The 21,386-nt window shown below is 36.9% G+C and overlaps 2 protein-coding genes across 2 annotated transcripts in view; one reads left to right on the top strand and one right to left on the bottom strand.

Annotated features, from left to right (window-relative positions):
* The window catches only part of LOC106868703 (uncharacterized), a 20,554-nt gene extending 9,313 nt beyond the window's left edge, over nucleotides 1-11,241 (bottom strand). Inside the window, exons 1-6 of the mRNA XM_014914090.3 lie at nucleotides 10,340-11,241; nucleotides 8,181-8,232; nucleotides 5,609-5,702; nucleotides 3,654-3,739; nucleotides 1,125-1,285; nucleotides 512-563 (exon numbers count right to left, since the gene is read on the bottom strand). Of these exons, the coding sequence (XP_014769576.2) occupies nucleotides 512-563; nucleotides 1,125-1,285; nucleotides 3,654-3,739; nucleotides 5,609-5,702; nucleotides 8,181-8,232; nucleotides 10,340-10,923 (1,029 nt within the window). The 5' untranslated portion in view covers nucleotides 10,924-11,241. The remainder of the gene's footprint in view (nucleotides 1-511; nucleotides 564-1,124; nucleotides 1,286-3,653; nucleotides 3,740-5,608; nucleotides 5,703-8,180; nucleotides 8,233-10,339) is intronic.
* Nucleotides 10,097-21,386, top strand: LOC106868705 (mitochondrial import inner membrane translocase subunit Tim23). Its single transcript, XM_089353037.1, has 7 exons — nucleotides 10,097-11,485; nucleotides 12,249-12,316; nucleotides 15,648-15,744; nucleotides 16,222-16,309; nucleotides 17,822-17,880; nucleotides 19,744-19,854; nucleotides 20,969-21,386. Exons 1-7 carry the CDS (start codon nucleotides 11,404-11,406, stop codon nucleotides 21,076-21,078), a joined length of 615 nt encoding a protein of 204 aa, XP_089209163.1. The 5' UTR covers nucleotides 10,097-11,403; the 3' UTR covers nucleotides 21,079-21,386.

Here is a 21,386-nt window from a genome sequence, read left to right as displayed (position 1 = left end):
TGTGACTGCTAAAGGGTTCAAATTATACTTAGACCAATTTGAATGTTAGCAGACCAGAATTGTTAACATGCCACACAAAATGCTTTAGAGACATTCCTTCCGGTTTTATGCTTTGAGTTCAAATTCTGCCAAGGTGAACTTTGCCTTTCATCCTGTCAGGGATGAACACTGGGATTGATATAATGAACTAGTATGTCTCCTAAAATTTCAAACCCTTTGACTACACCAGAAGCAATTACCTGAGACCTGCATAAACATCTTTGTCTGAATTAATTTAATGGGCTTTAACTCATCATTTGACCATGGAGTAGAAATACCAGGCATTATGAAACTATTTAACTACTGAAAGATTTTGAGGCACTCAGCTACAGTAAAATACATTTCCAATAAATACCAAAGAGTTCTAATAAGATCTTTTATGACACAATAAAAGGTAATTTGCTCCAATCAGTAAATATTAAGGCTTAAGGAATAAAGAAAAAACAAATAAATAACAAGTAAGCATTCTAACCTTATCTGGAGGTTCCAAGTCATGTTCCCAAGATGCATCAGAACCCTTTTGTCTAGAGGGAGAGAAAAAAAGGGGGAGAATCACAAAGTGAATTATTTCTTAAAAAAGAAAAAATAAAGATATCAGCCAAACAAGTTAAGACTATTGTGAATTATTAACTCAAAATTAATCTACAAAGTTGTTGTGTAATTGTGGTACTCTCTTGTGGGCATCACAGCAAATGAAAGTAATCTATTGAACACTTAAGAATATCCTATCATGGAAATATAAGTCTTAGATAATAGGTCCGTTGGAAATGCCATCGTTTTATTACCAATCCAGCTTTGGCTATAAGCAATATTTGGTTCAGACATCTTAATTTAACCGTTCAACAGGTGATCTCTATAAACAGAAGCAACTTATTTAACCCATTAACTTGTCTGTAGAAAACCTGAATTCCATGAAATTCCACTCCAATCAAAGTTTCAATGTTTTCATCCTGACTAATAACAGCACCAACCTAACTTATTTCACAAACCTAACACAATGAGACTCCTTTTCAACAAGTTTTGGAAAAAATTCCTTTTATTTTGCTCCATTCTGAGTCAAAAGTTACATAAAAGCAGAAACTTACTTCATCAAGTCCTGTACAAACACGTAGTTTGTATACTTCAACTCTTTAGGGGCATAATAAATTTCTGTCCCAACTTTCAAACCCTTTTCTTGGATATCTTGAGTGGTGTTAAACCGAACAGAATACATAGGGTTCCGTACAGGACCAAATATTTCAAACACCTGTTAGAAAAAACAAAAGGTAAAAAAAAATTACAGGCAAACTGCTTAATCAATATTTCACTGTTCCAACATAAAAACTAACTTAGCCCTGCAAGAATGGCAAAAATAAATGGGAATTCATGTTATTGCTTGCTTAGTTGACACACTTCATTATATAATCATTTTCATACGCTGTATTAAAAGGAAAAAAAGTTTTAACAAGTGAAACAGTATAATCCAAAGAAATAAGTAATGTTCTATGTTTACAAATTCCACATGATTTTCCTTCAACAAAGAGCCCAGCCCCAAAACGTCAAACACCTTCTCTTCCTCATGGCAAACCAACTTCTTTCTCTATTTTAATGGTTTATATTCATTTTTTTAATTCGATTTTTTCATTTTTACACCTGTTTCAGTCATTATACTGCAGCCTCGCTGAAGAATTTTAGTCGAATGAATCAACTCCAGAACATAATTTTTTAAAGCCTCGTACAGATTTCATCAGTCTCTTTTCACAAACTGCTAAGTTAATAGGGACATAAACACATCATCACGAAATGTCAAGCAGTGGTGTGGAGCGAACACACACACACACACACACTATATATATATATATATATATATATATATATATACACGTTGTTGTTGTTGTTTTACTCCTGATTGTTGAAACTGAAAGAGTTAGAGGTTCTGGCAATGTATCATGTTAAAAAAAATATATATATGTTAGTGACAGAGGCAGTATCAATGCCAAGACGTAATATCTATTCCCTTCATGCGGGTGACACTTAAAAGCACCCACTACACTCTCTGAGTGGTTGGCGTTAGGAAGGGCATCCAGCTGTAGAAACTCTGCCAAATCAGATTGGAGCCTGGTGTAGCCATCTGGTTTCACCAGTCCTCAGTCAAATCGTCCAACCTATGCTAGCATGGAAAGCGGACGTTAAACGACGACGACGACGACATACATGACAGGCTTCTTTCAGTTTCCATCAACCAAATCAACTCACATGGCTTTGATCAGCCTGAGGCTATAGCAGAACTTGCCCAATGTGCCATGCAGTGGGACTGAACCTGGAATCATGTGGTTGGGAAGCAAACTTCTTACCACACAGCCAAGCCTACACCTGTATTCCTTTATTTGTTTCAGTCATTTGACTGCGGCCATTCTGGAGCACTGCCCCTAATCAAGAAAACCAACCCTAGGACTTACTCTTTGTAAGCCTGGTACTTATTCTATCAGTCTCTTTTGTCGAACTGCTAAGTTATGGGGACGTAAACACACAAGCATCAGTTGTCAAGCAATGTTGGGGGAAGAAACTCAGAAACACAAACACATACATACATATACATATATATATGTATGACAGGCTTCTTTCAGTTTCCATCAACCAAATCCATTCACAAAGCTTTGGTCAGCCCAAGGTTATAGTGGAAGAATCAACAGGCATTGATACCAGAAATAAAGACCAATCCAAAAATCCTAAAAACATCATCATCATCATCATCATCATCGTTTAACGTCCGCTTTCCATGCTAGCATGGGTTGGACGATTTGACTGAGGACTGGTGAAACCGGATGGCAACACCAGGCTCCAGTCTGATTTGGCAGAGTTTCTACAGCTGGATGCCCTTCCTAACGCCAACCACTCAGAGAGTGTAGTGGGTGCTTTTACGTGTCACCCGCACGAAAACGGCCACGCTCGAAATGGTGTCTTTTATGTGCCACCCGCACAAGCCAGTCCAGGGGCACTGGCAACGATCTCGCTCGAAAATCCTACAGGAGCCAGTCAGGCGGTACTGGCAACGGCCACGCTCAAAATGGTGCATCTCATGTGCCACCCGCACAAGAACCAGTCCAGGGGCACTGGCAACGATCTTACTTGGCTTGCCGGGTCTTCTCACGCACAGCCCATTTCCACAATTTTGAAATTATCAATGCCAACAGGTATGGCCGAGCGGCTGAGCAGCTCACATTGCAACCACACGGTTTGGGGTTCAGTCCCACCGTATGCTACTTTGGGTATATGTTTTCTAATACAGCCCTGTGCTGACAAATGCTTTGTGAGTAGATCTGATAGGCAGAAATAGATGGAAACTGTGTCAAAACCCAACATGATCATCGTTTAATGTCTGTTTTCCATGCTGGCATGGGTTGGATGGTTTGACAGGAACTGGTAATGCCAGGGGTTGCACCAGGTTCCATAGTCTGTTTTGGCTTGGTTTCTACAGCTGGATGCCTTGCCTAACACCAACCACTTTAAAGAGAGCTCCAGCATGGCTGCAGTCCAATGACTGAAACAAGTAGAAAAGATAAAAGATATAAAAAAAAAAAACCTAAACAACATCCAGAAATTTGTAAAAAGAGTCATTTCTAGAATGTTCCTACCTGTCCCAAGGAGGTTCGGTCCTTTAGAAACAAGATGCTGTCATCGTTGAGTGGAGAAGATTCAGATTCAAGAGATTGAACTACAACTGGAAAATAATTCAAGTAGAAATGAAACACTGAAAGACATACAGAAAAATGGTAGCATTCTCTATATTTTACCAACGTGTCTTGGCAAACGGAACCAATAATATAAGCAGCAGACTTGAAGAAAAACTTAAGTATTGGGATCAATGTCTTCAACAAAAACCCTTCAAAGCAGTGCTCCAGCATGGACTCAGTCCAATGACTGAAAGGAACAAAAGATATGTGTGCATATGTGTATATAGGTCTATGCAACTGTGTATGTTACCCCCACATGTGGGTGAGTGTTTGAAAGGACGGATGGATGGGTGTCTTCAAAAGAAGTTTTGATTAAAGCTTTATTGCAAGTTTTATTCAGTTCTTTCTTTCTTACAGCCTATTATGTAGCTTTCAAGTTTTTAACCCCAAACATGGCTATTGTAATAACCCTTCATAAAACAGCTCAACTTTCCACTTTTCCACGAGAAAGAAAGACAGGGCCAATCTCTTCAAAAATATAGATTTCTTCTTTTTTTAAAAAAGAACTTCAAATAAAAACACTAATTCTTTTTATATTTTTTCAAATTTACTTTATCCATATTGGTGTCAAAGAATATTATTAGAATTCATTGGCTAAGTTGAGCACACTTTAACCCATTACCTCCCATAATTCTATTAACTGAAATTTTTTTATGAAACTTTAATTTCTAGCATAAAACAGCCTTAGAAACACACTGGAATGATCAAAATAACATTTTAAATAGAAATAAGCAAGATATTGGGTGAAAAATTAGCAAACCTCATTTGAATATCAGAGAAATATACCTAGTAGATATAGCAAAAAGGTTAGATATGTGTAAATATTGACAGATAATTACAAAATTTTTAAGTGATCTCATATGAGATCACTGGTAGGTAATGGTTTAAATAAACCCTTGATTCAGAATGAAATGATTCGTTTTAAGCATCTTTGATCAGACTCAACTTTGGACTATGACAAGAGATAAGAAGGATCCCCTAATGAGACCAATCAACCTGCATGAAATAGGTGGTAAATCTCCTTCAAACCACACCCTAGCATCTTAAGAAAGAACAGACTGGATAATATAGTGACAAAAGTCAGGATGGTCATGGCTTGAACGCTTTTGATTATAGTTCCGCTCGATAAGTGCTAAACCACAGCCATCATATTTTCTAACATACAAATCATTGTAAAGTAAACATTCAAACATCATTACTATATCTTTCTAAATCCTGCTGCATTTCACGCGGGAATTTTGGTCTTCCAAAGTCATCCTACCTGTTTTGGCTGTAAATTTTGGTCTGAAGAATTCCACTTATATGCCAGAAAATATGGTAAACATTAATAACTTTTATAAAGTATATAATATCTGTTTACTTCATATGTGTACATGAACCCTTTCGTTACCATCCTGGTTGAAACCGGCTCTGAGTACAAATATCTTTTACGTAAGTTCTGAATTAAAATCTTCCACCAAACCTTAGTCACAATTTATGTTCCTAACACTAGCTGAATGATAACCAAGTTATTTTTGCTAAATTCTTTATATTTAAAATTAATTGAAAGAAACACAGAGCATCTCAAAATAAATACAGTAACGAAAGGGTCTCTCTTGTCCACATTTTCTTCCAATGCTTTTCATCACCAACAACTTTCTAAGCTGAGTCACGCTCAACATCATCATCATCATTTAACGTCCGCTTACCATGCTAGCATGGGTTGGACTAACCTTTATTATAATAAATATTACAGAAATCAATGAACCACAAACAAATTTCAAATAATTCTAGATTTTACCCATTCCCCTGTTATCCCGTATCTCATTTATCACATTTCCGTCAAGCAAAGGCTCTAATTAAACAATAATACTTACCAAGTGTGTCTATGATAGTGGAAATCAACCCAACACATACAAGCTGCACCTTGTCATCTGCAGTTATCTTCAGTTCTTCAATAGGAGGAAGATCCTTTAAAGTAAAAAGTAGGTAAGTGATACAGATCCTATGTGCTAAAAATATGAACCCTACTCATAGCTATCATCATTATTTAACATCTGTTTTCCATGCTGGCATAGGTGGGACGGTTTGACAGGAGCTTGTAAGCCAGAGAGCTGCATCAGGTTCCAGTCACCTGCTTTGGCAAGGTTTTTACAGCTGGACACCCTTCCAAATGCCAACCACTTTACAGAGTGTCCTGGGAGTTTTTTACATGATGCCAGCACATACCAACGTTCAATATAACACAGCTGTAAGGCAGCAGAATTGCTACCAGACTGAGCTAAATGCTTAGCAGCAATTTGCCCGTCCTCACGTTCCGAGTTCAAATTTCGCCAAGGTCTACTTTGCTGTTAGTTTGTTTCTTCAGTTGGATATATTAGCAGTGTAAATGTTGGGGAGAGATTCTTTAGCATTTAAGCCATCCATATCTGGCCCAGGAATTCTATTGGTTTTATGTTCAAACTGACCAGATCTAGCCTTTCATACCTACCCTACAATGTCCTTCTAAATATAAACAATTACGTTGTTGAAATCCTGAAGTTATGAGATGATGCAGGATGAATTCAAAATAATGCGAATAAAATTAATTAATACATTTGACAGAAAAATCTGAACGCAAAATGGTAAATACTTTAGTCACAGAAGGAAGAAGTGCGACTGCAATAGTCTACAAGATCTCCAAGACTGTGAGGAAAGCAAAGGCAACCAGACTGGAGATCTGTTCCACACACTCTTGCAAAGGAACGGTCTGCTACAAGCACCAAGTGTCAAATGGTGGAAGTAAAAAGCCAAGTAACTAATTAAGGCTTTTACTAATTTCGATACCAAATCAATGTGTAGAATGATGGGCAAGTGACAACCATAGCCCCACTTTGATTAATAGCTTAGGAGTGAAACTTAAGAAAGGAAACTGTGCAAAAGCCTCTTAACAAGTAAAAATACAGATATATAGGTATGGTGTATATCTACACCGGATTATATTTTGCTGATGTCTTTTGTGGAGGAGAAAACCAATGTCAACATCATCATCATCATTTAACATCCGTGTTCCATGCTAGTATGGGTGGGATGGTACCACAAGAGCTGGCCAAGCCAAAGCCTGCATCAGACTTCGGTGACTGCTTTGGCAGGATTTTTATAGCTGGATGCCCTTCCTAACACCAACCATTCAGCAGAATACATTTTATGTGGCACAAGCAAGGTAAGTCATGCTTTTTACACGGCACTTTTTTTAATGTGTTTAAAGTAAAAATCCTTGTGGTATTTATTCCACCCTGTGATGCATGGACATCCTTTATCAACCAGTGATTGACCAAGGCATCTATAACCAAGTCCACAAAATTCCATCCTATAGTTACAGACATGGCTGCAGAGTTAAGAAGCTCATTTTGCAACCACATGCACCTTGGGCAAGTATCTTCTACTATAGCCCCAGACTAACCAATGCCTTGTGAGAGAATTCAGTAGACAGAAACTGTGTGGAAGTTCTCATATATCAACATTTTACTGTTCACTTTTTCATGCTTGCACGGGTTGGACAGAGTTTACAGACGCAGAATTTCCATGTCCTTCTTACTGCGGACCCCCACCTGTTTCCAAGCAAAGTGATATAAACTCCATAACCAGACAATGTTTGTGCAGAATATTGGGAATGAAAGAGGACACCTGTATAACAGTGGCAATCATGTAACATATATACAATGGGCTTCTTTCAGTTTCTGTCTACTAAATCCAGTCGCAAAGCTTTAGTCAGCTTGAGGCTATAGTAGAAGAGACTTGCTCAAGGTGTCATGCAGTGGGACGGAACCCAGAACTATGTGGCTGAAAAGCAAACTTACTACACAGCCACTCCTGCACCTATCATCATCATCATCATTTAACGTCCACTTTCCATGCTGACATGGGTTAGACGGCTTGATTGGCAAGCTGGAGCACTGCACCAGGTTCCAGTCTGATTTGGTATGGTTTCAACAGCTGGATATCCTTCCTAATGCCAACCACTCCAAGAGTGTAATGGGTGCTTTTCACGTGCCATTTACATAACACCAGCAACGGCCACAACTACGATTTCACAGATGGTGTCTGTCTGTAAGTTTGTGCACCCACCGCTACACAACTAAAGTTGGTTTTTGCACATCTCCATAATTTAGTGATTCAGCAAAAAAGACTGGTAGAACAAACACCATCATCATCAACATTGTTTAGCGTACGCTTTCCATGCTGGCATGGATTGGACAGTTTGACTGAGGACTGGCAAGCCAGAAGGCTGTACCAGGCTCCAATCTGATCTGGCAAGATTTCTACATCTGGATGCCTTTCCTAACATAAACGTCCTGGGCTTGATTTGTTCAACTAAACCGTTCAAGGTGGTGCCCCAGCATGGCTGCAGTCTAAAACAAGTAAAAAGTAATAGAAATTTTAAAATAAATATTTCTAGATCAGTCTTACCTCAATACCTAATTCTCCTTTCACTTTAGGCTTTTCAATAATTTTCTTCTCACTAAAATGTCAAAGAACAAAATTTTTAAATCATGGTGAAAATTTGAATTGAATTAGAATTTCAGGAAATAGAATTTCTTACATAAACTTAATAAAACAGCTGAGCAAAGTTTAACCCTTTTGATACCAACCCGGCTGAAACCGGCTCTGAGTACAAATGCCTTGTTTTCATAAGTTCTGAATTAAAATCTACCACCAAACTTTAGTCCCAATTTATGTTCTTAACACTAGCTTAATGATAACTAAATTATTTTACTTAATTCTTTGTTGTATTTAAAATTAATTGAAGGAACCACAGAGCATCTCAACAGAAATACAACAACGAAAGGGTTAAACAACAGATTTTCTTTATACATAAAAATCTTTTCTATCAAAGGCACAAAGCCTGAAATTTGGGTGAGGAAGGGGGATAGTCAACTAGCATTTATTTTATCAACCCCGAAAGGATGAGAAGTAGAGTTGACTTTGTTGGAATTTGAACTCAGAATGTAAATTTAGAATAAACGCTGTTAAGCATTTTGTCCAGAAAGAAGGAAGAGTTGAAGACCTCAAACTGGAGACTGTACCCAAATGCTTACAACAGAGACGACCCCTTCAACAAAATCACCTAATGTGGCATGTGGTGGATTAAGTGAACCATCCAAGAAGCCCATGGTAGGATTCGAACTCAGTTTGTAGAGTTTAATGAACAGTGTAAAGCATCCATCCTGACGTTCTTAGTTCCACCAATCCACTGCCCCTATTCATACTTTTTTATTGACTCCAAAAAGATAAAAAGCAGAGTTGGCCTCAGTAGGATTTGAGCTTGAAGTGCAGAGAATCAGAAATGTTGCAAAATATTCTGTCTGCTACTCTAATGACTCTGCCAACTTACCTCATTGGAACCAAAGAGGTCAGTAGCAATCATAGGATGGACACAGCTGTTGTGCCCAGGCAAATAAAAAAACAAGTAATAATGAAGTGCACTTCCCAACAACCACAGTACAACCTTTTGTAGCTCAGTGGCCCTTTCACAGGAGAGTTTTTTCACAAATGCAATTTAACCCAATATTTCACAAAGAAAAACAAAATCCAAAGATCATTTTAATGAAAGAGAAGTGGTCCTGCAGGGTTTTATTTTTCTTGGCAATATAATCTTATATACTTTTTGCTTTTTTAATAAAAAACAAACATTCGTATATACATATACATGTATTTGTGTGTGTGTCCGGTTATATTGAAAACGTTGATCCGAAAGGCTTACACCATACTTTTGTAGAGTTTTTAATTCATCATTCTTTACCAAGAATAATAATGACAGTGATTTTATGAGGAAGGGAAGAACAGAGGAAGGAAGATATATTCAAACTACAGATCTCACTCAAACACTTGCAACAGAATGGACTCCACTAAAGGTGCCCCAAAAGCAGACGATGGTGTTAAACCAGTAGACAGATAAAGTTTACACAAATAGTTTTCTGAAAAAAATATGGCCTTCTTCAACGCACATGACTTTTTTCCTGCTTTTAGTACGGATATGAAGCTCACTGAAGACCTGGGTACCTCGTTATGCAAATGGATACCTACGGAATGTGATCTTGGAAATAAAGAAGGAAGACATCAAATCGTATAAGAATAGTACCTATAAGATCTTATTGAATATATACCAGACCATCAAGTTTTCTTTTCTATTTTGTAATAGCTACAGACGGCGGTACTACTAAAGCAGCGCGCACCCGAACGCGCAGTCGCGCTAGTTAGTCGTGAGTGGTCGATCCTAACCCTAACCCTAAACACGTATTCATTTGCACACGCGGGTTAGGGATAGGGTTAGAGTTAGGGTTAGGGTTAGAGTTAGGGTTAGGGATAGGGTTAGGGTTAGGATCGACCACTCAAGACTAGCTAGCACGGACGCGCGACTGCGCGTTCGGGTCCGCGCTGCTTTAGTAGTACCCAGACGGTGATTTGGTAATACTGGTAATAAACTATAAAGTTTATAGATTAACAGTAAAGTACATATTAATTGTATGTCTCTAATTTAAGGAGAAAAACGCGGCAAATGGAAGATTTTAAAAAAACTGGAATATTTTAGATACAAATTTGAAAATTAAATTAATTAATCTACTTACTCTGGACATTTTTCTGTTACATTTGGTTTCGTTGGTTCATCATCGTCGTTTGACGATGAAGAACTAAGAGATGAAGAGGGGTCGCTCTCATTGTCCGAAGTAACTTTGTCATCAACATTACCAGAGCGATAAATTGTGTGATTTGCATTTAAATGAAGGTCCACGTTAACTGCATTCTGCTTTGACGGCTCACATTTCTTCTCTACACCCATGGAAACCGGGTTGTTGGCAGCATTACTGATAATTCCTTCTTCCTTACCAACATTTAGAGTATTCTCTTCATTAATATGTACGATAATATTTTCTTCGTCATCAACGCTTGCCGCAACGGATTCTTCGTTAACAACTGTATCAATCATCTTTTTGTCATCAACATCTTTGTTAGATACAGCTGTGACAGAGACTTTGTTAACACCGTCATTTCTGGGATTATCATTACAGTCATTTGCCGTTGTATCATCTTTCAAGCTATCATTTTCTCTGGTGTTACTTGGTACATCCAACGTTGATTCTGCGTCAGTATCTCTAACTTCTGTTAATATAACATCTTTAAAAGTAGATTCTTTCGGATCGTTTAAATCCATGTTGGGAAAACGCTAACAAAGACTTTTTTAATCAACAAGAGACTTTATAAAGTTAAGAAATATCCATGTGAACCACTAAACATTTGCTTCTCGTTTTTAAGGTAGCGGAATCATACAAAAATAAGTTTAATTTGAATTTTGTTTATCAAACGTGTCGGTTAAAAATCAAAACATATATGTCGTTTCGTAACGCTTTTTTTTTTCTTTTTAGCTTTCCGGATATATTTCAAAACTGCAATTAAATTTACCTTTTAAGCAATAATTTTACAGAGCAGGATAGTGGAAACCGGTCCAGGACCCAGCAAAACAGACAACGACACGTGCTTCCTGCGAGGCAGTTCCAGTGATAAGGGGGGATAACTCTAATGTTATATAATTAACGCATGCGCACTATCCTTTTGACCCCGCATGGTGACTCTGTGAGGAGATTGTATATTAGCAATAAGGGTTTAAGTTCGTTTAACAGAATTATCTAGGGAAATGGACAGCGGTGGAGATCCTTCGTCGAGAAGAACATTCTTCAATCCATATTCCAGTTCTGATCCAACTATGTCAGCTGGAGGTATTTATGATTTATATAATATTCTTTGTTAAACCAATTAGTTATTGTCGCGTACTTGACAACTTGACCTTTAATTACTAGAACAATTCTCATATCGATTATACCAGCGATTTTCTATTTTACCTTTGAATTTAAATATAACAAATAATGTGTTAGAGGCACCTAATTTACAAATTTCGCAGTTCTAATTCAAGATAATTATAAAAATCGCCTTTCTATTGGTAATTTATTATGTGTTGTCTGTACATTAGTCGCTTTGTACATTGTGGTGTGGTGTATATATATAAATATATATATATATATATATACACTCTCATACAAACACACACACATGTTCCTTGATATTGTTTTTAATTGTCGAATGTCTTCTGGTTATTAACTTTTGTCTGCAATATCAGAGAAACATCCGCTTGTTCGTGCGCAATATGAGTGTGCGCGAGTTAGTATTAATAACTAAAGTGCTTCTATTATTAAATCAAAGATGACAGAAGTCATTACTATGCTCTCAGAGTCTACCTTTTAGTCAAGATTTTGAATAAATAACTTCATTTGTATGATTTGCTGATATCAAACTGTCTAAAGAATTCCATACCCTTGATATGGATGTTGAGCTTGTTGAACCATTGCATTCGTTTATGTATTCAGCTAGTATGTTACATCATCAAATTAGAAACCCTTGCTAATTCTATGTATTCAGTTTTGTTTTAATTATATTTCAGTCAAGTGTGTATAATCCCACTTATAACTTCCATTTCCTTTCCAGTTTCGGCCGGGGGCATGGGTAGTGTAATGTCACCGTACCTAAATTTCGATCCAGCGTATATTGGAGCAGTAAGTTTTGTTATTTGTTTTATTTTTTCACAGTAGTTCAGGTGTTGTGATAGTTGACTTTCCTTTTCCCGAGATCGATACGTACAAATCGGGTACTACTGATGACGTTTTAATCAACTATTTATTTCTTAGTTGTTCTTCCAGTGTCCGGTTCCAATACTTTATGATGTTTAGTTACATCCGTTTTCGTTCCGTTTTTTAAATCCTGCCAGGATTTACTTCGTTAGTACCAGTCAAATACTGACATTTAAACCAACAACTAATCCAAAAATATACAGCCTTGTATTAGAAATCATTACATTCGATATCTAATTCTTGTTTTCTTATTTTCTCATGTTTTATTATTTAATTGCTTCATGCCAATCAGTATTTTTTTACTATTATTGTCGGGAAGAAATTATTTCACACACTAACCATACATCATTTATGGTAACTTCTAATGCAGAGTGTTTTTTCTCGTTTTACTTAAAACTGACCTCGAATGACCCGAGAAAGTATTTGGGTATTGGAATCGATAGCCAGACACAGTTGCACTTGAACTTGATAAGAGAAATGAAAGTACCATGAATAGGTAGTGGATGATCATTAACCAAGTAATTAGAATATGCCTTCCCTTTTTATAATCATAAAGAATATTGTCTATTACTTTAAATTGATTTTGAAAATAATCAAAAAATTGATTTATGTAATACAAATAAGACTTCTTGGCAGTTTTCTGCCATTGACATTATATCCCAATCTTCATAATCTTCAAGGACCACCAAAAAGAATTTGATTTTGTCAGTCCAAGCAATGATGACAATTATAAGAAAGCAAGGTTTTACGATACATCTGCCAGCATGCTACAGCTTTTATCATTATACACAAATTTCTGCTAAGAATGAGTAAAAGATAGTGAGATTCTGTTTCCTCAAGACTACCTAAAAGCTGTTCACAACATACTTAGCAGTGATTTTAAAAAACTTCACTTGCAGGCAAAATAGAATGAAAAAGTCAGATGCAAATTTTGTAATATATCCTGGGTTCTCGTTTTAAGAGATCCAACCAAACTTCAAACTATGTCAGAACAACTAAACACAGAAATTATTGTAGTAGGACGAAGAATGAATGTTAAAAAACAATATTCAACAAAAATCATTGAACTCCATCAGACCCATGCATGAAAAAGTGGACATTAACATGTTGATAGACACAGGCAGGGTCAAGAAGTTTTGGGTTCAGTTCCAATGTGTGGCACTTCAGGCAAGTGTTTTCTACTATAGCTGGGCCTGACCATATGTATGTGTGTTTGTTTCACCTTATTTTAACATTGAATTATAATTGTAAATGAGGTCACTGTCATAAAAAGCAACAGGAAGGGCAACTGGTTCTAGAAAATTTGTCTTGATGAATTTCATCTGACTCATGCGAGCAGAAATAAGTGAACATTAAAACTCTGGTGGTTGAGGAACTAATATATGAAGTTCTTGATATCAAAGTGAAGAATTAGTAAAGAGCACTTCGGTCCACTTCCAACAACACAACCAGATAAATAAATAAAATGGTGAATTATTTTGATAAAGCAAACCTTATGAAGGGCAAGTTCCATTTTTAAAAGCAAAATCAGTGGAACGGCTGGCACAGGTGAATGGAGTGCAGTGGTATGGGCATGTGTTGAGGAGGGTGCTTGAGTTTGAGGTAAATGGACAGCGAATGCAAGGTAGACATAGGAAAATGTGGAGGAGGAGATTGGGAGGGTTGGCTTGAGAAGGGAGGATGCCCAAAACCGGGTGTGAGGGTGGTTGCTATGGTTTTGAGATAGATCCGGCCACCCCCCGTTAACGGGGACAAAACTCAGATTTAAAATGATGGATGGATGAAAATCTCCCTAAACCTTAAAAGATGAGCTTACATGTGCAGGAGTGGCTATGTGGTATGAAGTCTGCTTACTAATCTCATGTTCCTGGGTTCAGTCCCCCTGTAAAACACCTTGAGTAAGTGTCATCTACTGTAACCTCAAGTCAGCTAAAGCCTTGTGAGTGGATTTCGTAGATAGAAACTGAAAGAGGCCAATCATATATATATATGTCTTTGTAATTGCCCATAACTTAGCTGTCTGGCAAACGAGACTGATAGAATAACTACCAAGCTTTAAAAAAGAAGTACTGAGATCAATTCATTCGACTAAAAATTCTTCAAGGCAGTACTCCAGCACGGCCACAGTCTAATGACAAACAAGTGAAAGATAAAATCAATGAGTCATTTCGACAATTTCTGGTGGGGCAGAAAGATGAAAGTTAGCAAATGACATAACTTGCAAGTAAAGAACAGCCCAACATGTTCGCAAGCACATTGTGGTTTGATAAAACAGGGAGAGAGACCCCACAAAACAATGAAATGACTCTGGTAACATACAATACTAAATAACATCATCAGATTTATAAAATTGTTTGGACAGTGTTAAGCTGGTTGCATTCAGGAGATTAGATTCTAAGAGACCTTAAAAGAAACACGATGACTATGAACAAACATTACTGTGCTTGAGGAGACCTATTGAGTCAAGTAAAATCAAATATAATCACAATCAATTAAACTTGCATTATCTTGCAGTCTTAAGATTTTGCTGATGTGATTTGTATTTAGAATGAAATTGTTGGGTAGGTTTGAGGGGCTGGATCTGGCCAGCTCAAGATTAAAACATGTAGAATATTTTAGCCAGATATGGCTGGTTTAACCCTTTTGTTACCATATTTCTATTGAGACGTTCTGTGTTTTTTTTTCAATTAATTTTAAATATAACAAAGAATTTAGTAAAATAACCTTGTTAACATTAAGCTAGTGTTAGGAACATAAATTGTGACTAAGGTTTGGTGGAAGATTTTCATTCAAAACTTATGAAAACAAAACATTTGTACTACAGAGCCAGAGGTAGTTTCAGCCAGGTTGTTAATGAAGGGGTTAAGAATTGTTTCTCTATTTTATATTTTAACCCTTTTGTAACCATATTTCTCTTGAGATGCTCTCTGTTTCTTTCAATTAATTTTAAATATAACAGAATTTAGTAAAATAACTTAGTTATCATTCAGCTTGTGTTAGGAACATAGATTGTGACTAAGGTTTGGTAGAAGATTTGAATTCAAAACATGAAGACAAGACATTTGTACTACAGAGTCAGAGGCAGTTTCAGGCAGATTGGTAGCAAAATGGTTAAATGCTAAAGACAATTTACTTGCTGGAAGCTGTAAAAGAATGTTAACCCTTATATTTTTATTATCTCCTCAAATTTCATAAATATCCTACATTTCTACCACTGCCATTGTCTTAAACCTTTTCTGTTTGTCTCATTTTGCAGGACAGTGGATCAGACTTCATTTTCCCAGAAGGTGCAAGTCGACAACGTGGTAGACTTGAACTAGCTTTCTCTCAGATTGGAGGTTCTGTATTTGCAGGTAAAGTTCTTGATCAAAAATCTCAGGCATGATTGGTTACAAAGTGGACTTCACAACCACATGGTTTCTGTTTTGATCCTATTCTATTGCAATTTGGGTGTCGTCTCCTAAAGCCTTGGGACAACAAATACCTTGGGAGAGAAATTCAGCAAGTGGAAATCGTGCGAATGTGCATCATGCTTCCATGCTGCTCTGTGTTTCTTAAATGGTTTATAAATACCTTCCACGCTGCAATTCTTTTTGTTCCAGCACACGATCTCAGATCAGGTTACTTGCTATGCAAGTACATCTCCGTAATTCATTATTATTATTAATCATAAACAATTTAATGAGATGAATTTGAACACTTTGGCCCTTTTGAACGTAAAACGTGTAGAATATTTGGGCTGGATAGGGTTGTTTTAAATGCTAATGGATTAAGGAACTCGTGGTAATTAAAGGATATAAATTTATTTTGTTTTTTGTCTTAAACAACAGGAGCAGCTGTAGGAGGTTTAAATGGTTTATATTCAGGCTTCCGAGAAACAAGCACGGCCCAGTTGACAGGGGCTGTACGACGAACACAGTAAGTAATTTCAAATTTGCATCATCTGAAAAAACAAAACAACATTCTAATAATCTCTTTCTTTTTTTTTTTTCACCGTTGCTCTGTTGTTGAGATGCTTGGCTTTTTTACGTTTAGAACTTAAAACTTTAAACCATTTAAATTTTAAATAGAAACATTATTATTTCTAAATCTCTCAAAGAGAGATATTCAGTGTAACAGCTCTTTAAAGTAAAGGCTATTTGCCAACATAATGTGGCAGTCCTGGATGGGACTAATGTTAATGTTGTTTAGCCCAGGAAACGATGTTTCTAGCTGGTTGTACGACACAATATCTGTGTCCTTATATTTCCGAACAGGGGAGCTCAACACCCCCATCCAGCACAAAGCAACATCTGTAGACTGGTTTCTGGGTTATTTCGAATGGGAATTCAGCAGCACCATCTAGCCGAGAAACTACTCAGTGCTGATAAAGGGCAATAACCCAGAAACCGGTCCACAGATGTTGCTTTGTGCTGGTTGGGGGTAATGAGCACCCCTGTTCGAAAATATAAGGACACAGATATTGTGTCGTATTGCCAGCTGGAACCAACATTTCCTGGGGTTAAATAACAGTAACATTCATCCCATCCAGGACTGCCACATTATGTTGGTGTAACACTCCACTTGTACTCTTTTCTGTTTTTCTTCACATAAACATCTCCAGTGCTGATGCCATGTAAAAAGCACCCAGTCCATTCTGCTGGGTCGTTGGCATTTGGAAGGGCATAAGGGCATCCAACTGGAAAAACCTTGCCAAAACTGACCTCGTCTGTGCTTGTGCCACATAAAAAAAAACCACTCAGTCCACTCTGCTGGGTGGTTGGGGTTAGGAAGGGCCATAGAACCATGCCAAAACAGTTACAGAATTCTTGTGCTGTCTTCTGACTAGCCAGCTCCTGTCAAACCGTCCCACCCATGCCAGCATGGAAGGTGGACGTTAAACGATGATGATAAAACAGGTCTATATGCACAAGTATAGCTGTGTGGTTAAGAAGTTTGGTTCCCAACCACATGATCTTGGGTTCAGTCCCACTCCATGGCACATTAGGCAACTCTGTTTTCTTATAGCCCCAGGCCATCCAAAACCTTGTGAGTGGATTTGATTGGCAGAAACTAAAAGGAATCCTTTATTTATGTCGAGACATGTGTTTGTGTTTCCTTGTCTTCTAACAGTTATAAATGAACCCTTACCATCCTACAAATGGTTTCATATCCAATCTTCCATGGAGATAATATCTGGCATTGAAGAAATATTGTTTTGCTGATAAAACAAGATTAACACGAATGGCTAACAACCTTGAAAAATCCACCTCAACAAATTCTGCCTGACCCTTGCATGAGCATGGAAAAGTAGACATTAAAACTACAACAGTGTGTGGGAGAGAATAATTTCCTTTTATCGATGATTGAACCTGAATAGGGCTTTGCTAAAGTTTTTCTAATTCTTTATATCAGATTGTTTTCTAAAGCATATCTCTTTTGATTTTGCAGGATGTTAAACTTTATCACAAAACAAGGTGCTTCTTCAGCTCAATCTTTAGGTGTTATTGGTAAGTCCACAGTTAGATTAGTTCTTGGAGATCATGTTTATTGTAATCTTAATGGTTTCTCTTTCCATGTATGTATTGGCCTTTTTTGTGGGAGGGGGGGTAGGCTGCACAATAGCAGTCTATATGCTGTCTATGTACTTATGTCCTCCTGTACATTTGTACTTAAAAGTATCAGAGGATCTTGTCTGTTATGGATGTAGCCTTTCTCAATTATTCATAAATTAGGAAACAATACAGTTAAATTTGTTGCCGATAATGTTTCTCAAGCAAATCTAAAATGTGATAATACTAATATATCTTTAATAAGAACTGAAGCTGCATCAAAGACAACAGCTTGCAGTAAGATTGAAATTTTGTATTCCATCAATTCTTGTTTGGTAAAATAAATGACATTGAAATTCTTTGGTTTGTTTAAATCAGGGCTGTAGAGTCAAAACAAAAAACTTCGACTCCGACACTATTGGCATCTCTGACTCTGACTCCTCTTTATGTAATTAAATGATTGTGGTCTACATATCTCATAAAGCGGATCTTTTTTAAAACGGGGGCCACATTTTTCATTAACGAAACACTTTGAAACTTGGAACACTGGTAGAATGTGTCATATAAAACATCTTTTTCTCTTAGTCTTCTTAAAAAAAGAAGAAATCCCTAACTTATTCCATGTTAAAGTTGTCGTATTTCTGTAATTTCAACCAATCACTGACGTCCATTCAGCCGATATACATTAAGTGCCGACTACATAAACAAACGATTCTGAAACAATTCTATCGGTGTTAGGGTTAGGGTAAAACAGCAAATTTAAAAAGAAAAAAGCAAAACGAAGCTATGGAAATTAAATACGCTTTACACCGCTTAATCAGCCAAAGGAGTAAATGTAAACAACTGAATACTTGTCAGTGATTGGTTGAAATTATCGAAATAAGACAATTTTTTACATGAAATAAATTCAAATACAAAAATATTTTTCTGTTCTATAACACAAAATAGATAAGTATACGAAGTTTGAAAGTCTTTCCGTACCAAAAACATTACATAAAACATTAATGAAAAATGTGGCCCCCGTTTTAAACAAGATCCCATGAAGCATATGCATATGCTTGTACTTTGAGTAGGCCTATATGTTATGACTGGTTTATATTAAAGAATAAAAATTTTGTGAGTTGGAATCAGAGTCGTTATAGTTTTACCGACTCCAACTCCAGCTACCCCTTAATTGTTTCCAACTCCACAGCCCTGGATTAAATCAGCTTATTATTTACGAATATAGAATGGTAAATCAGTTAACTCGCCCATTCCTGTTGTAGAATCAGCAGAGCAGCTGACAAAATGTTTATCTCATTACTTTTTGAGTGCAAATACGTTTCCTTTCATCCTTTTAAGGGTTAGGGCATAAGTACTGGGCCAATTAAATTCACTCGTCTTCTGACCTCAGAATTTTGGGTGTTTTATAAATGTTAATTAGTATTATTATTATTCAATGAAAACTTTCAGCTTATTTTGCTGGGTATGATGGAGAGTGTCAGCTGCCAGCAGACTTAACTGACTCTTGTTCACGCTTCAAAAACTTTATTATTATTATTGCCGACTTTGCCTTTCATCCTTTCGGTGTCAATAAAATTAAATATTAGTTGAGCACTAGGGGTCGATGTAATCGACTTACCCCAACACTTTCTGTAGAAGCTCTACAGAACATTCCATTCCAATCTCCTTCAACCATTTCTCTTTATCTTTACTCACAGTTCCCAACAAACCAATTTTCATAAGCGCAACCTTTACAATTTTCATATTCCAAACTCTTGCAATTTCAAAAAGAATGAACAATTCTATCACAGCAATGAACTTTTCCTCTTTTATTTCCAGCTTTGATGTACAGTGTCATTGGTGTCTTACTGCAACTCGGCCGTGGCGTTGATGATGAAATAAATACACTAACAGCAGCTACAAGTACCGGTCTGCTTTACAAATCGTCTGGTAAGAATAATTTGCTTGTCCCATTGCAGGTCGACCAACTGTGAGCAATCCTGTTAAGTGTGTTCTTTAGGATTTGTTTTTCTAGGAGAGAAATATGTGTAGATTTCACTGATATGATTACAGTAGAATCACTTATATTAAATGAATTAAGGAATGATATTCTTATAACAGAATGAATTGATTGCAATCAACTCTGTTCTCTTTGACCACTAATAATAATCATTATCATCATCATTTTAATGACCATTGTCTGTGCTGGCATGGGTTGGACGGTTTGACCAGGGCTGGTAACCACTCCAAGAGTGTAATGGTTGCTTTTACGTGCCACCGGCATGGGTGTCAATTTGCTCGACACCAGTATCTGCCACGACTGCGATTTTGTTCAGCTTGATGGGTCTTCTCAAGCACAACATAATGCCAAAAGTCATGTCTTTGTGTCCGTGAGGCCCAACACTTGAAAGGAACTCAGCTACTTTGCCTCTGTGAGGCCCAACACTCGAAAGGAACTTAGCCACTTTGCCTCCATGAGACCCAACATTTGAAAGGAACTCAGCCACTTTGCCTCCGTGAGGCCCAGCACTCAAAAGAAACTCAGTCATTTTGCCTCTGTGAGGCCCAACACTCTAAAGGTGTTCTTTACATGCCACCAGCGCAGGTGCACTTGGCCTGACAGGTCCTCTCAAGCACAGCACATTGCCAAAGTTCTCAGTCACTTTATTATGAATCTATTTCCTTGTAATGGTGAGTTTCTTATCCAATACCAATAGAACTCATATTCCAAACTCTCAATTCCACATAATTAACCCCATTCTTTACTTCATTTTGGTCACTGCCTTATAAAAGGACCTTCTGAGGGCTTGGGCTTGTGAACATATAGAGACAAGCATCTGAACACAGTAGTCTCTGTTCTTCCAAATTAAAAGTTCAGGCAGTCTTGAAAGTCACAGCCTTGGAGATAAATACTTTGGAACCATTTAATTTATTAAAATTCTAGAAACTAAAATGATTGTAGATTTGTATTATACTTTTTGGAATGGTTTTTGTTTTTTGTTTTCCAAATTTGAAAGATTAAAAAAAATATTTCATCTGTTCTTCTATTTCTATATTTTTCCAGCTGGTTTGAAAAAGTGTGTACGTGCAGGTGGAATTGGTTTCAGCTTGGCTGCTGCTTATTGCTTGTTTTCCAACCGAGACAGGATCAAATCTATGCTAAATTCTGATTAAAAGATTTTTTTTTTCCTTTTTTTTAAATTTGTTTTCATGTTTTCTTTTTTAATTAATTTATTTTTTAACATAAATGTAGTTGCTCGGTATTTCACTTTTGTTTATCATTCTTTAAAACTCATCATCGGACCATTATAAATATAAACTTTGGCATCGATCACATTAAAATTCTATTGTTCAGTGTTAAACGCCATTTCTGGCCACTTCCATGTTTTCTCACACTATTTAAAGACAATGTCAGTAAGAACTATTTATCCATTCTCCAGAAATTCCAGAGAAACTAAATAAAAAAAAGATCTAAACATTAA

Source organism: Octopus bimaculoides, chromosome 5, assembly GCF_046866305.1.
Source record: "Octopus bimaculoides isolate indiv1 chromosome 5, ASM4686630v1, whole genome shotgun sequence".
NCBI classification, from domain to species: Eukaryota; Metazoa; Mollusca; class Cephalopoda; order Octopoda; family Octopodidae; genus Octopus; species Octopus bimaculoides.
This window is presented reverse-complemented; position numbering and strand designations above follow the sequence as displayed.